Raw genomic sequence first — 14,344 nt, 5'->3', positions numbered from 1 at the left:
ATTATAACTTATTAAAATTGATCTTTAGAAGACAACTGAAACGATCATTTATAAGTTTCTAATGTAAAACTTACTATCTACAAAAGTCAATCAGAAACTGAGAATTTGGGCAAAGAGGAATTTACCAAAAGAATATTGCTACCACATTATCCATTCTCTGCTTATCAAATAATAATATGAAAAGGCAATCAAATGATGATTTGAAGTAGTTTCTTAGGGGAAAAATCACCAGCTCTCCTTCAAGTCCCTCAAGATTTTCATCATGAGGAATATTCTCTGCAAGTGTAATTGAAGTTCGTTTACTAATTTTCACATAGTCCATGGACAGATAGAGGAACATGACCAAAAACATTATCTCCTTGGTGAAGGCATAGAAGCATTCAGGTAATCTACACTAATACTGCATGAACCATTTATGCTGAAACTATTTTTGATCTTTTACAAACTCTCTCTGGACCTAAAGATTTTTCATCCGCACATACTTTTCCAAAATACGAGAAAAGATTGCTTTCAAGTACACATTTAAAGTGATTAGACAAAAGTGATATTACATATACATTTATGTACATTTCTGCAAACTTCCTATTTTTAAAGGCTTATTCCACTGAACGGGTCATATGGACGATGCTGTTAAATTAGAAATTTGCATATATGAAAAAAATAAGAATTGAACTACTTAAGAGCTGAGAACTCTGGCGATATCCCCTATTTCAAATATTATGACCTGTATTTAAAAAAAGTATATCTAAATTAGTGTTAAATTCATTCTAAGAAGTCATATCTCGTTATGCCATCCACAAATTTAGTTTTGAAAATTTCTTCTGATGTTAATTTCTTGATGTCTTGTTTACAATTATTTGAGTTCGAAATTCAAAAATAAAATTTTCACTGTGTGGTTCACCACTTGACGCAAGTAGACAAATGTAGCAAAACATTAAAGCAAGAGTTGTTATTATAATTCAATTGCCTACACATAAGTAAATCATGGACCAAGAGAGAGAGAGAGAGAGAGAGAGAGAGAGAGAGAGAGAGAGAGAGAGAGAGAGAGAGAGAGAGAGAGCAATTGATATAGAAATAAATTATCGAAGTATTTTTTGACGTAATATATTCCAATACAAATTAATACACAATGTTCCATTCAATTAATCCAGAGCTGAAATTTAGAAGAACACGATAAATGAAATATGGTTATCTTAGTATATATTTCCCGAATATTATTGTATGCTGAACGTTAGAAAATAACACAAAATGCCATTACACTTCACATATAGTACAAAATTCGGTCCCTTGCCTGTGCTTTTTAGTCTCCCAATGACAGGGTTGACAGGATACTTGAAGTTCACAAAAGCCTTTATTGACAATTTCCATAAGAAGTAGATAACTTGGACACTTTCCACCAATAGTCATAAAATTACACAGCATAAACTGATCTAATGTAATATACACAAATCAAACAATCTCTGATGTCTAAAAAAGGCTAAGCCTAAATAGTAGTTTTTTCCAGTAAGATACTGGAGTCAATGGCCTTAGCAGTCATGATGTCAATAAAACAATGAAGTAATCAAATCAGACACCAACTGGGTTATCATTCAGTGTTGGGTCACCTTAAGTCTGGCCTCTATAAACACTGCGTACTCAGTTTCCGAATCGCTATGCGGGTGAATGTCCATAATATCAATTGATCTATAATTCCTTCAGTGTCAGTTTGAAAATGTCATAAAACAAATCCTCAACCTATATCAAATATCAGTTAAAGATTAGACGCTAGAATTACTGCTTATGTGAGATTTTCTGCTTGCTCAAGTAATAAAGAATCAATGGGTACTCGTCTGTGCACAATCAAAACCTCCCAGTCACTGATACCTACATTATTTGAAATGAAAGTGAATCCCGCCATAACTACTGATCTGCAATCATCAACAAACTGCCTGTCTAGATGATTGAACATAATGCTGTCTGATCCTCAAAGCAAATGCACATTATTTTTTATTGACTCTAAATATAGAATGAATATCGCACTAGTGATAGACATATAATCAGGATATTAGTTAATATGGGGCCATCAAAGTACCTGCTTACCATGATACCTTCGTAGACAGTGATTAAAGATGACACGAAGAGGATTAAATATTTGAGATTCTTACCCATTCTGTAGGATATTAGAACGCCATACTTTGAAATTATAACTGAACTAATATTTGAATAACATACTTATAATCACGTCTTTGACTACAAAACAAAGTATGATTTTACAATATTTGACACTTACAAACCCCACGATTGACCAACCCAGAGGTTGGACGAGATTTAATGAAAATAAGCAGCATTGGACACACACTGACCATCATAATGTTTCATTCATAACCGAACCTTTGTACCAAAATATACGTGTACCCATGTCTGTAAATCAAAACGGGCTACATAAACACTGAACAATATGACAGGACAGTCCAACAGATTATAATGCATGTCACTTCAAATGGCAACTTTCACGGAGGTTCTTACAACTCTACGTAAGTCACGTCTTATCAAAGAGGATATCGAAGAGACAATGTTTTTATTTGTCAAATACTAAACCTGGTCCCATGAAACGATTCGAAACCATCGTTGAAATGTTAGAAAATAGTTAATGCTTTATGGAACTTCTACATTTCTTTCATAGACTGTCACTTAACTGGGTTGAGCTATAAATTATTTGGCAAAAATAGAGCGCAATTCACACACATGATATGAAACAAATCCAACGAAAAGGAAAGTGAATTCAACGTAATCTCCAAACACAACCAATATGCCTTTCTGTGTAGAAAAAAAAGCAATGAATGATTATGCTTACAATATATTCGGTACACAAGGGACAAACATTTGGGAGTACTCACAGGGTTTCCTGACGGAGATAACACAAGGGGCGTCCTGCCGACCCACAGTGTTTTCCGCCCAGCACTGCAACATGCCTAGTTCCTTGTTGGAGCCAACCTCCGTCAAGTTATCCTTCGGCACCGTAAAGGTCACCGTCGAGGAAGACCCTTCGGAGGTGACATGGGATGGGATGATCCTCCTGGATTCGATGCTGGTCATCCAGACCCACGAAAAGTAGAGGGGCTTCATGGGCGATGCCTGCACGTGGCACTGGGTGGTGATGGTCTTGCCAGGCTCGGCCCACACGTCTTTTGAACTGGCGCATACGGGGGCGTCTTGATTTTGGGTAGTGGTGGTGATATGGGGAGGGAAGAGGGAAATAAAGACATTTATTTGACTGCATGAGGCGGGGTGCCATGACACATTTAATCTATTAAAGTTAAAGCACATTATTACATAACTTTCAGTCAAAGGGAAAGAATTTAAGTATTAGAAAAGAAGGGAACGGGAAAGGGAAAGTCTAAGGGGCTAACTTTAGGAGGATTATATATATATATATATATATATATATATATATATGTATGTATATATATGTATATATATATATATATATATATATATATATATATACATATATGTATATATATATGTATGTATATATATATATATATATATATATATACAGTATATATATATATATATATATATATATATATATATATATATATATATATATATATATATATATAAGGAAAGCCACAAACAATTTTCTAATATCGATTTCGCTCTGTCACGGGATCACAGACTCATGGAAAAATTCATATGAAAAAAACAAAAAAAATCGAACCTTAACGATGAGTAGAAATAATGGTCAGGGGACTGACTACCTTTATTTATACTTGTACTAAGGGTTCTGTGATCTCATGACACAGTGAATTCAATATCAAAAGTTCTTTGTGGCTTATTTTGAATAAGTTAAAATCACGAGAGTTAGTGATACATTTATCATATATATATGTATATATACTGTATATACATATATATATATATATATATATATATATGTATATATATATATATATATATATATATATATATATACACTCTCACACACATATATGCATACATATATATTCCCATCATATGTAGATATATACAGTATATATAAGTATATCTATCTATCTATCAATGTATATATATATATATATGTATATATATATATATATATATATATATATATATATATATATATATACATAAATACACACACACATATATATATGTATATATATACACCCCCATCATGTACATATAAATATATGTATATATATATATATATATATATATATATATATATATATACATATATATACACATACATATATATATATATATATATATATATATATATATATATATATATATATGTATATATATATATATACGTGTGTGTATGTGTTTGTGTGCGTGAGTGTTTACATGTTTGTGTGCGTGCAAACATGCGTGTGGGCGCTAAATTCACATACGTATGAAGATATTGAATACATACAGATATATATATTAATGTATACAGATGACTAAAAATACAGCTACATATACAGAAATATACAGACTATAACGAGAGAGAGAGAGAGAGAGAGAGAGAGAGAGAGAGAGAGAGAGAGAGAGAGAGAGAGAGAGAGAGAGAGAATCCTTTTCGAATGAAGCTTCCTTCCTCATATGCGACCTTTACATCAATGAAGGAAAAGAGTTAAAAGCAATTTCCTCTCTAATACAGATAAGGAAGTAACACAAAATGGGGCGGCTTTCAGGGGAAGAATGGTAAAAGTTATGAAAAAAGTAATCTATAAATTTGAAGAGCGTTATTCAATCTTAATAAATATTTCATCTTATCTTTTAACACTCATTTGTCTTTGAAAATCAAATCCATTCATGCACTAAACACCGGTGCAAGGACAAGTAAAACAGATTTACAAACACCAAAAACATGCACATAGTACGATGAACTACAAAGACTTTTATCTATTATTCTCCTTTGCATTTATATCCACCAAAATTTGTTCATGGGAGTACTGGAAAAAGCCAAATTAGGAGGATTTGAAGATAACAACAGTCATTTTATCATATTCTCAAACTCATAGTAACACCATAGTGTACCATTTCATATTTTATTGCCCATTCATTAAATGCTGAGAACCAATATTACAGGGGTAAGGTTGAACATCACAGTTGTTATTCAAATATTAAACATGTGTCACAAATGTAGAGTAAATAAAGATAAATTGCCATGTTGGTGGCATTGTCAACTCTAAAAGGAACAAGGAAATATATTAAAAGTAAGTCTTGATCAAATTTACTATTTTAAGTAACTAATAATCTATATTCGAATAAAACAAATAAAATGTGAAACCGTTTTCATCTTTAATCTGATGACTGAAAAAAATTACTTCTGAATGTAATTGATAGCAGTAACAAAATGGTATATTTTCCGATAAGGTCGGGGTAGTAATTTTGTTATGGCTGACAGTATGGTGAAATAAAGCACAACTGATCTCTGGGATTTGGAGAAAAAGTATATTTGTTTTGTCACTTTTATGGTCTATTCAACCTTCCTATGAATAAATATCATGCTCTGTCGCAAGAGTTGATGTAATGTAGTGGATATATTACGTTTTAAAGCGTCTACAGCAAAATGAGAGGCAACAAGGCCAGTTACTTTGGTATTGTGATGAATCCTCTGTTAACCAAAAATGAACATTTGTAAAATATGAATGAAGACTTAAACAATGACGGTTCTGTCACTGATACTATGGACTGTCTAATGGTTCTTTCTTAGCAGCAGGGACAGAGTTGCGAAAATAATTCTGTGCTTTGCTTTGAGTGCAAATATGGAGACTTTGTTTTATCCACATATTGCTAATGCTATGAAGACATTTGTGTCCAATGAGAACTATAAGGTGTTTAATAATCATATCAACGATGAACACCATTAAATGTATCATCACGCAATTTCCGCCAATGAAGCACAGGTAATTTGCACTTGAAATTCTTAATTAAACAATTCTTTTTCGTTTTTTTACCATGGAAATATATGTATGATATGAAAGTGAAAACTGATTAACTGAATGCACAAAGGGGCCACTGTCGCTAGGAATTGTTGAGTGGTTTCACTAAACATTCCGATTGCCAAGTGAAAACTGCGTTATCAACAAATTCAAAGCTCAAACTTCTCGACCACAATGACTTTTCAACATATTGCAAAACTCGTATTGTAATCATGTGGTCAAGACCCAAGTTGCTAACGCTACAACAACTCATATTGATTAAAACTACCTAGCATGAAACGGAAAATCGCTCTGAACAGAATCAAGCTAAAGGAAACCTTTGCAACAAAAATAATGAAAGATAATTAAAAAAAAAAAAAAAACTACTAAATCAAATGCAATTAGAAAATCGGGATTTCCTACCATGAAAACGTTACACCATTTTATCGATAAACAACAAAATTTTCAAAAATACAAACTGAAAGAAAACCTCCATAGGAGAACAATAAGGATATTACGGTGTTTGAATGAATCATAACCAGAGGACAAACGACAAAACCACAAAAGAGACGGCCTTAATATTTGGACCTACGATGCCCCCAAAGGCAACGATCTTCCCTTTGAGGTCCGCTCCCTCCTGTAGGAGATTCCCGCCTAACAATTTTCTTAAGGAAAGAAGGGCGGAGGAACATCTCGAAGATGACGCCTTGAGATAGTTGCTGATGCCGTCTTTGCGTCCTACAAAGCACCTGTGTCTTGAGGTGCTCCAGCCAAAACGTGGATGAAAAAAGGCCCCTTCCCGTCAAAGGGAAAAGGATTCGGTGGGGATTGTAAGGGAGAGTAGAAACGAAATTGTGGGGGGAAGCAGAGTGGAAAGGATATGTCGGGGAGGGCATTGGAGGAGTGGAAAAGATATTGGGGGAGGGGGTGGGTAGATCGTCTCCCTCATAATATAGCTTAGAGGCCACCATACGTCTCCTCAATGGATAGGGAGGAAAGAATGTAATATGAAAATGTAAATTTATGTAGAGAGAGAGAGAGAGAGAGAGAGAGAGAGAGAGAGAGAGAGAGAGAGAGAGAGAGATTATTATTAACAGTAGTAGTAAAAAGAACTATAGATTTACATTGGGAAAGATGAAGTCATATCAGCGTGTGGCTGTTTGTCCGAGAGAGACAGGGAAGTAGTCATCATCATTACTTATCACTGTTATCTTTCCATCCATTTTTCATCATTACCTGCATTACCTTGTCCAAGATATAATTATCGTTATTATCCAAATTATTAATAATGACGGCAGTAGTAATTGTTCTCTTGGTCTAAAAGGCCCAATTTACGTCGCCAAGGCAACAGGAGAGGCCATTTGCGTCTTGAAAATTGTGAGCCAAATATGTTAGCAGTGAGACTTGCTTGCTTGCAACGGAATAATTGCCATACATGACACTGCTGAAATTGTGTGTGCACATTTTATATTGCATTGTATAATAAAGCCTGAAATAATCTAAGAAATATATATATGCCTTGATTCAGGGGCTCTTAAATTAAGGCAATGAAGGACACGAATTATTATTACAATTTATTTTTCAGCATTTTGGAGGAAATGCTTCATGTGAATGCCATCTCATGATTTTCTTTTTCGTTGGTTAATCAGATAATGTTATACTCACTTGTTCAACAAGTTGTGTTCTCTGTTCGGCCCCTGCTTTTCCAAATAGGGTTGTAGCTTAGCAATTAATAATAATAATAATAATAATAATAATAATAATAATAATAATAATAATAATAATAATAATAATAATAATAATTATAATAATAATAATAATAATAATAATGGATAAAAAAATCACATTCTGTGTATAAATAAACTTCCTATAACGTTATTCTTAGAGGAGAAAACGTCCGACTAATGCCACCAGCTTCCAATTTTCGGTACAGATAAAAATTAATTTAATAATCAGTTTCAGCAGATTCTCCTCTCAAACTGAGGCAAACCTACGGCCTAAAAGAGAAGGATTGTAAAGCCATGAGAACAGGAAATTGGAGGAGCTTCAGAAACGAGATACAAGAGGTAAGAGACTGATGCCATAAATGATCTTGTTGGCAATGATTTTATATTGAGTGATGAATTTACGGCTGCATTAGTAAGCCTGGCGACTACTGTAAAATGAAATAAAGGAAAGTGGAAAAAAAATAAAATAATCAGAATTCAAATCTCTCCATGAGAGACTGCTGAAAGTCAATTTGAAATAATTCTTATAAAAATAAATTTTGTGTAATTTTTTTTCTGACAAACCCTATTAAAAGGAAATGGTTTCAATAGGAACGCTCACTAACATACGTGTATTGTTTTTATTTGATAATGGTGGAGTAGAAATGGGATCTGTCTGTGCTCTTAAGTCGCGTAGGCTGTATTAAAAAAGAAAGAAAAAAAAAAAACCCAAAAAACTTTCAATCACTGTCATCTATCTATACTAGGTACCTTGTTGAAATATTTCTTGGTTCTAGAAATGACCACAGAATCAGGATTTTTTACCTATTCTTCTTCAAGATTCTGTCCTTGGTTTCACGAAAACAATTTATGGACAATTAGGAACTCGCCAAAGCACGAAGACGGCAGGATACGAAAGGAGAGTGTAGTGAGGATTACTAGTTTCAATCGTGTCTTTCTAGGCAAACAGGTTACTTATACATTACAGTTGGTGAAAAATGACAACAATGATCAAGACTGCATCCGGAAGATTTTATCAAAACCAAATGAAAACGGAGTGCATACACATGTAATTGAAAATCTAATAACTACCACACTGGTAGTCATTTTTAAAGATACAACATTGAATAGACTGCAATACTTGCAAGAGGGGTTACTACTTCTTTTTACGTTAGAGTTACTTACTTGTTTAATAGGGGCCTGTTAATTGCATGTACCTAGCTAACTATGAAGGAAAAAAACAAAACAATGTGCCAGATTCCAACACATTTCAATTATACGAAGAGAGACTTTGGCAAAACAGCTTATATTATGCAATGAAATTGGCAAATGTGGCAAGACCTTATTGGCTTCTAATCTTGGAGGCAGACTCAATTTTTATACAAAATTAATGCCAACTTACAGTCTGATTTCTTCTTATGAACAGAAAATGAGTGTTTAAATCATCCAACAGCAATAAAGGAGACATCAGGTAGAGGGCACATAATTTGAAACATGTAGGAAATGTTAGCTACTGTAAAGAATAGCTAATGAAAATTTGAGCATATTCTGGTCCCTACCTAAAAAGTGAAGCACAAATGCTTGTGGAAAAGTGCTTACTGACCTAGCCTGTAGTTCAGTTAGAATCAATCACAAAAGATAACTTGCATTCTGCTAAGCTGATTTTAGGAAAATAAAAGTAATTGTAAGTGAATTTTTAGACGAATTTACGAACACAACGGTCTTTACTAACAATGGAATACATGTACTCATCTTCATTGTCCGAATATTCAGGTAGCTGTTAAAAGTTTTAAAGTCACAAATCACATTGTAGAGGCAAGGGACACACATATATAGATAAACTGTACTTACAATACCCTAGGAAAGCAAAGCAGTAGCTACTTTAAATTGATTAGGTAAACGTATGCAGCTTCCTTGCTCACAGACACACAAGGGTCTTGTCAATTAGTATTTATCAAACCTAACCAAGAATTGAATGTAGGACCAACTATGAGGAAAGTCATTATCAAAACCACTGGAAAAGCTGACTATAAAATATATTTCAAAGAATCAACATAAAGATGTGTTTCAGTTTAGAAATAAGCTTTAGAGGTGGCGGAGTGGTTATGTAATCAGGCTGCGTTTTTCTTTGATTGCCCACAAATCAAGGTAGTCGTGAGTACCAACATATAGGCAGGTCAATAAAATGAGCTCAAGGCTAGTAACCTCACCCAAAATGATTTACTGAAATACCAGTAATCTGAACTAATTTTAGGAAACATAAGCATACAAAGGTAATCTATATCTATAGAATGGTTAATTGCTATGCCCACCTTTGCTTCCACGAGAGAGAGAGAGAGAGAGAGAGAGAGAGAGAGAGAGAGAGAGAGAGAGAGAGAGAGAGAGAGAGAGAGAGAGAGAGAGAGACTCATTGAAAAATAGATTGAAATACCGATTGTGTTAATGACCGGTTTGGAATTTTCATTAACGTGTCCTGAGAGGTCTTCAAACAGATACGCTGGCCTTTTCGCCATAGATACAAGACGTAGATTTTTCAATTGGATCGGAATGATTATAAGCCAAATAGTGAATGTACACATGTAGATTTTCAATAGTAAGCAGATCTTTGGAAGCATTAGACAACATATACAAATGATTGGAAGAAATACTGAACGGTGTTCTCTGCTTAATTCTAAGTGTAAGCACTTGAATGAAATAACAATTAAAACAACTAGATTAGCATTAAGTCCTATTTAACAAAATAAAGTTACTGATGCAATTATATCAATCAAATATAAAATTAAATTATGGTGCAAAATCTCAAGGAACAAAGAAACTGAATTTTTTTTCTTGGACTTTGAAAGGTCAAAGTATATATATATACATATATATATATATATATATATATATATATATATATATATATATATATATATATATATATATATACATACATACATATATATATATATATATATATATATATATATATATATATATATATATGTATATATATACACATACATACAGGTATATATATATATATATATATATATATATATATATATATATATATATATATATATATATATATATATATACAGACACATTTCTTGAACAGGATACTTAGAACTGCTTTCAGATTCAGATCTCAACCAGCAGCAGTTGAAAATGTCAGAACAATAGTAAGGAACTTAAGTTGGGTTACATGAAATGCCAACTAAATTTACTCAGCACTAGCTTTTTGTTATGGCTCTTAACCAGATCATGATGATAGAGAGTTGATGAAAGGCAAGTCCTCTGAATATTTAGTAGTTGCTCATGTGAAATGATGCTGAGATAGAAGAATTTTAATTTTTTTGTGAAGTTCTGTCAAAATTTATGAAATATATAAAGGCTATCCACATGATGAATGCCATACCTTACGAGTCGTAATACATTATCGTATCAGAAACACCGTTTGGTTTCAAGATGTCTGCCTAGAGAAACAGTACTCAAAATAACGGGTTCAATGTAAAGTAAGATTATATGAATCTTCCTGTTCCGTGACCTTTACAAAATTTTAATAGTGTTATCGGCACTATGTTTTTGAGAAAGTACTCAATGAGGAACCTGGATTATTAATGACTTAAAGACTGTCTAAGATATAGTATTATTATTATTATTATTATTATTATTATTATTATTATTATTATTATTATTATCATTATCATTATTATTATTATTATTATTATTATTATTATTATTATTATTATTATTATTATTATTATTATGTAAAAAATAAAATATAATTTCCGATCAGATTCTGAAATGAATTTCAATGCACCCTGAGAATCTGTATAGAAGACACGTGGAAGTTCTTCCATCTCCTTTCGTGAATAGAACAAGAATTATCCTGTGCAAAAGATGGAAGTGTTTTTATTAAGAAATGACATTGCGCTCTTATAAATACAATGGTGTAGAATACAATAAAAACGCAAGTTAATTTCCCTATGAAGTCTGTAACACACATGATGACCATTCAAACCCAAGCATGGTAAAACTTAGAGCTTCCTCCGGCTGATTCTTTTCCTTTTGAATGAATCAATAATTATGAATCATATTCCATGTTTAGCCTTTTTTTTCATAATTCTAATCATCGTGACCATATTAAAAAAAAATACTATAACAATTATTTACTATCACCAGATGTCTAGAAAAGGATCAGCCTGAACTAGGGATAAACATAGAAATAATTGATTTGTTAACTTAAAAACCGGCGCTGCCAAACTAATATCGTAGATGCTGAAGAAAATGACATAAGTCGATTGCATTAGACGATCAGAGAACTCGTTACTTTTTTAAAGAGATAAGAAAAATATAAGAGTAAACAAGGGAATAAATTCATTATATCAGTGAAATCGAGAAAAATAAGACTAGATAAATATCTTGAACAAAACGCAAAGGGATTCGCATTAAAAAAGAAGCGATACAGAAATAGTTCTTTTAAAATATGCAGTTATCAAAAGAGACGAAGAGAAAGAAGGAAAAAGAATATAAAAGTTCGAAGTGAATGAACCGGAAAAGGAAACACAGGGAGGAAAGCGAAACAAAGATATAAGTATTTAAATACAAATAATAGGGAGAGAGAGAGAGAGAGAGAGAGAGAGAGAGAGAGAGAGAGAGAGAGAGAGAGAGAGAGAGAGAGAAGATCTTCAAAGATTTAAAATATCCAAGGGAGGAAATCTCATTACAAGAAAAGAAGAAGAAAAGGATAGGAGGGGAGGAAGGAGAGGTAGGAGACGTTCAATGAAGAGGAGGAGTGGGAGGAGGGAGAAGAGAATCTGGAGGAAGATAAAAGAAAAATAGAAATAGAATTTACGGAAAAATAAAACGAGACGGAACGATCAGGAAAATAATAATTAGACGAGATAACGCCAGATCAAAAAGGAACTAGGGAAAGAAAAGGAGACACCGATATAAAGAGTGCCTTCTAGTGAAATTATTTAGTTTTGTCATGGGTTACAATAGAGATGTATGTTAATAAACAAAGAGGATCTAATAATTGATCGTCAAAGAGATATATGTGGCTTATGCAGAGAACCCTTATAAGACAATAAAGAATAATTTCAGAGCTTACGTTTTTATTGAATACACTTGTCTATTCATAACTTAAGGGGGACTTACAATCTTGAATTTATATGCAAGTGCCTACACACACGCATACTAAGAGAGAGAGAGAGAGAGAGAGAGAGAGAGAGAGAGAGAGAGAGAGAGAGAGAGAGAGAGAGAGAGAGAGAGAACTAATATGAAATGCGAGTTTTATGTGAACAAAAGAGATCATCAATAATAATAATAATAATAATAATAATAATAATAATAATAATAATAATAATAACAATAATAATAATAATATTACCGATATTGATAATAATAATAATAATAATAATAATAATAATAATAATACCGATATTATTAATAATAATAATAATAAAAATAATAATAATAATAATAATAATAATAATAATAATAATAATAATACCGATATTAATAATAATAATAATAATAATAATAATAATAAGAAACCGAGTAAAAGGAGTATTTTCTCTATATCATGCTGACAAGTTTATTCTGTGAGATGTCAGTAAAATATATATAGCAAATAATGAAATCCGAAATCAACAGCATTTGAAAATAAATATCATATTAACCACTGGTCTTTTTGGAAATGTATTATTCGTCATCCCACCAATAAATAAATATACACACATATCTAACTGATGATGATAATGAACAATTAAACAAATTTTCAAGGAAGTTCATTTTTGGGGGCATATTGCAAGGTTTTGTAGTTCTTAATAGTAAAATGAAACAAAGTACATAATGTATGACTGGTAGGTTCCTTCCATTTAAATCCAACTTCAAATCTACCTCTTTTGGAGTCTCGCTCAATTTTTATTTTCCTTTCCTTCTAGATAAAAGCCCTAAGTCATCATACTAATGACTGTATGTACGCATTATACATTAATATTCAAGTACTATTGAATAACTATTTGGAGGGAGTGAACACTATGCAACTTCTTTGTTCACGGCAACGTAAAACTGATTTATAGTCTCACTGAAAGTTTTCTTGGAAAGTAATAAAAATTCATAGTAGAAATTCGTTCGAACTTTCTTTGAGCAGCAGATTTTCTTCCTCACGATTAGACTCTTGTCTTTTACCCCTGTTTCTTTCTTTTACGTTATCTTCTAAATGTTTGTTATGCGTGTGGTTGTATATCCTTAGGACTCTTAACCTCAAAAATAGTTAGTCGATGGTCATAAATACAATGACGCAATATTGCGCATACAATTCAATATTGACAAAATCGAAATTTTATTAGGATATTGAAGCAGTAAGTTCAAAGATAAAAGAATATCACTATTATGCTTTCAAGGCTATCACCACCATTTGTCCGAATGGCATAGCCAAATGTGAAATAGAATGTTCCCAAAGGGTTTTATAGTGAACTCAATATTTAAATATTTTGTAAATCACTTTACCTTATTCATTTTGGATCTATAGGTTTAAAAACAGTGAATACAGAATAAACATATTGTTATTTAAAATTCATAAAACTAACTGCAGTAGTCATGTTCTAGAAAGACAAATCGTTAAATCAAACAAACAGTTCTCTCTCTCTCTCTCTCTCTCTCTCTCTCTCTCTCTCTCTCTCTCTCTCTCTCTCTCTCTCAGAAATTTGTGGGATACCCTCTTGTAAATTACTACAATGAACCTCT

The 14,344-nt window shown here is 32.3% G+C and overlaps 1 protein-coding gene across 7 annotated transcripts in view; it reads right to left on the bottom strand.

Annotated features, from left to right (window-relative positions):
• The window catches only part of LOC137655741 (uncharacterized), a 1,545,462-nt gene that overhangs the window by 156,233 nt on the left and 1,374,885 nt on the right, over positions 1-14,344 (bottom strand). For all 7 annotated transcript variants that reach the window (XM_068389795.1, XM_068389798.1, XM_068389799.1 and 4 more), the window contains one exon: positions 2,877-3,191. In XM_068389795.1, the coding sequence (XP_068245896.1) occupies positions 2,877-3,191 (315 nt within the window). The remainder of the gene's footprint in view (positions 1-2,876; positions 3,192-14,344) is intronic.

Source organism: Palaemon carinicauda, chromosome 16, assembly GCF_036898095.1.
Source record: "Palaemon carinicauda isolate YSFRI2023 chromosome 16, ASM3689809v2, whole genome shotgun sequence".
NCBI classification, from domain to species: Eukaryota; Metazoa; Arthropoda; class Malacostraca; order Decapoda; family Palaemonidae; genus Palaemon; species Palaemon carinicauda.
Note: the sequence above shows the minus strand (reverse complement) of the source record. Positions and strands in the feature narration are given on the sequence as shown.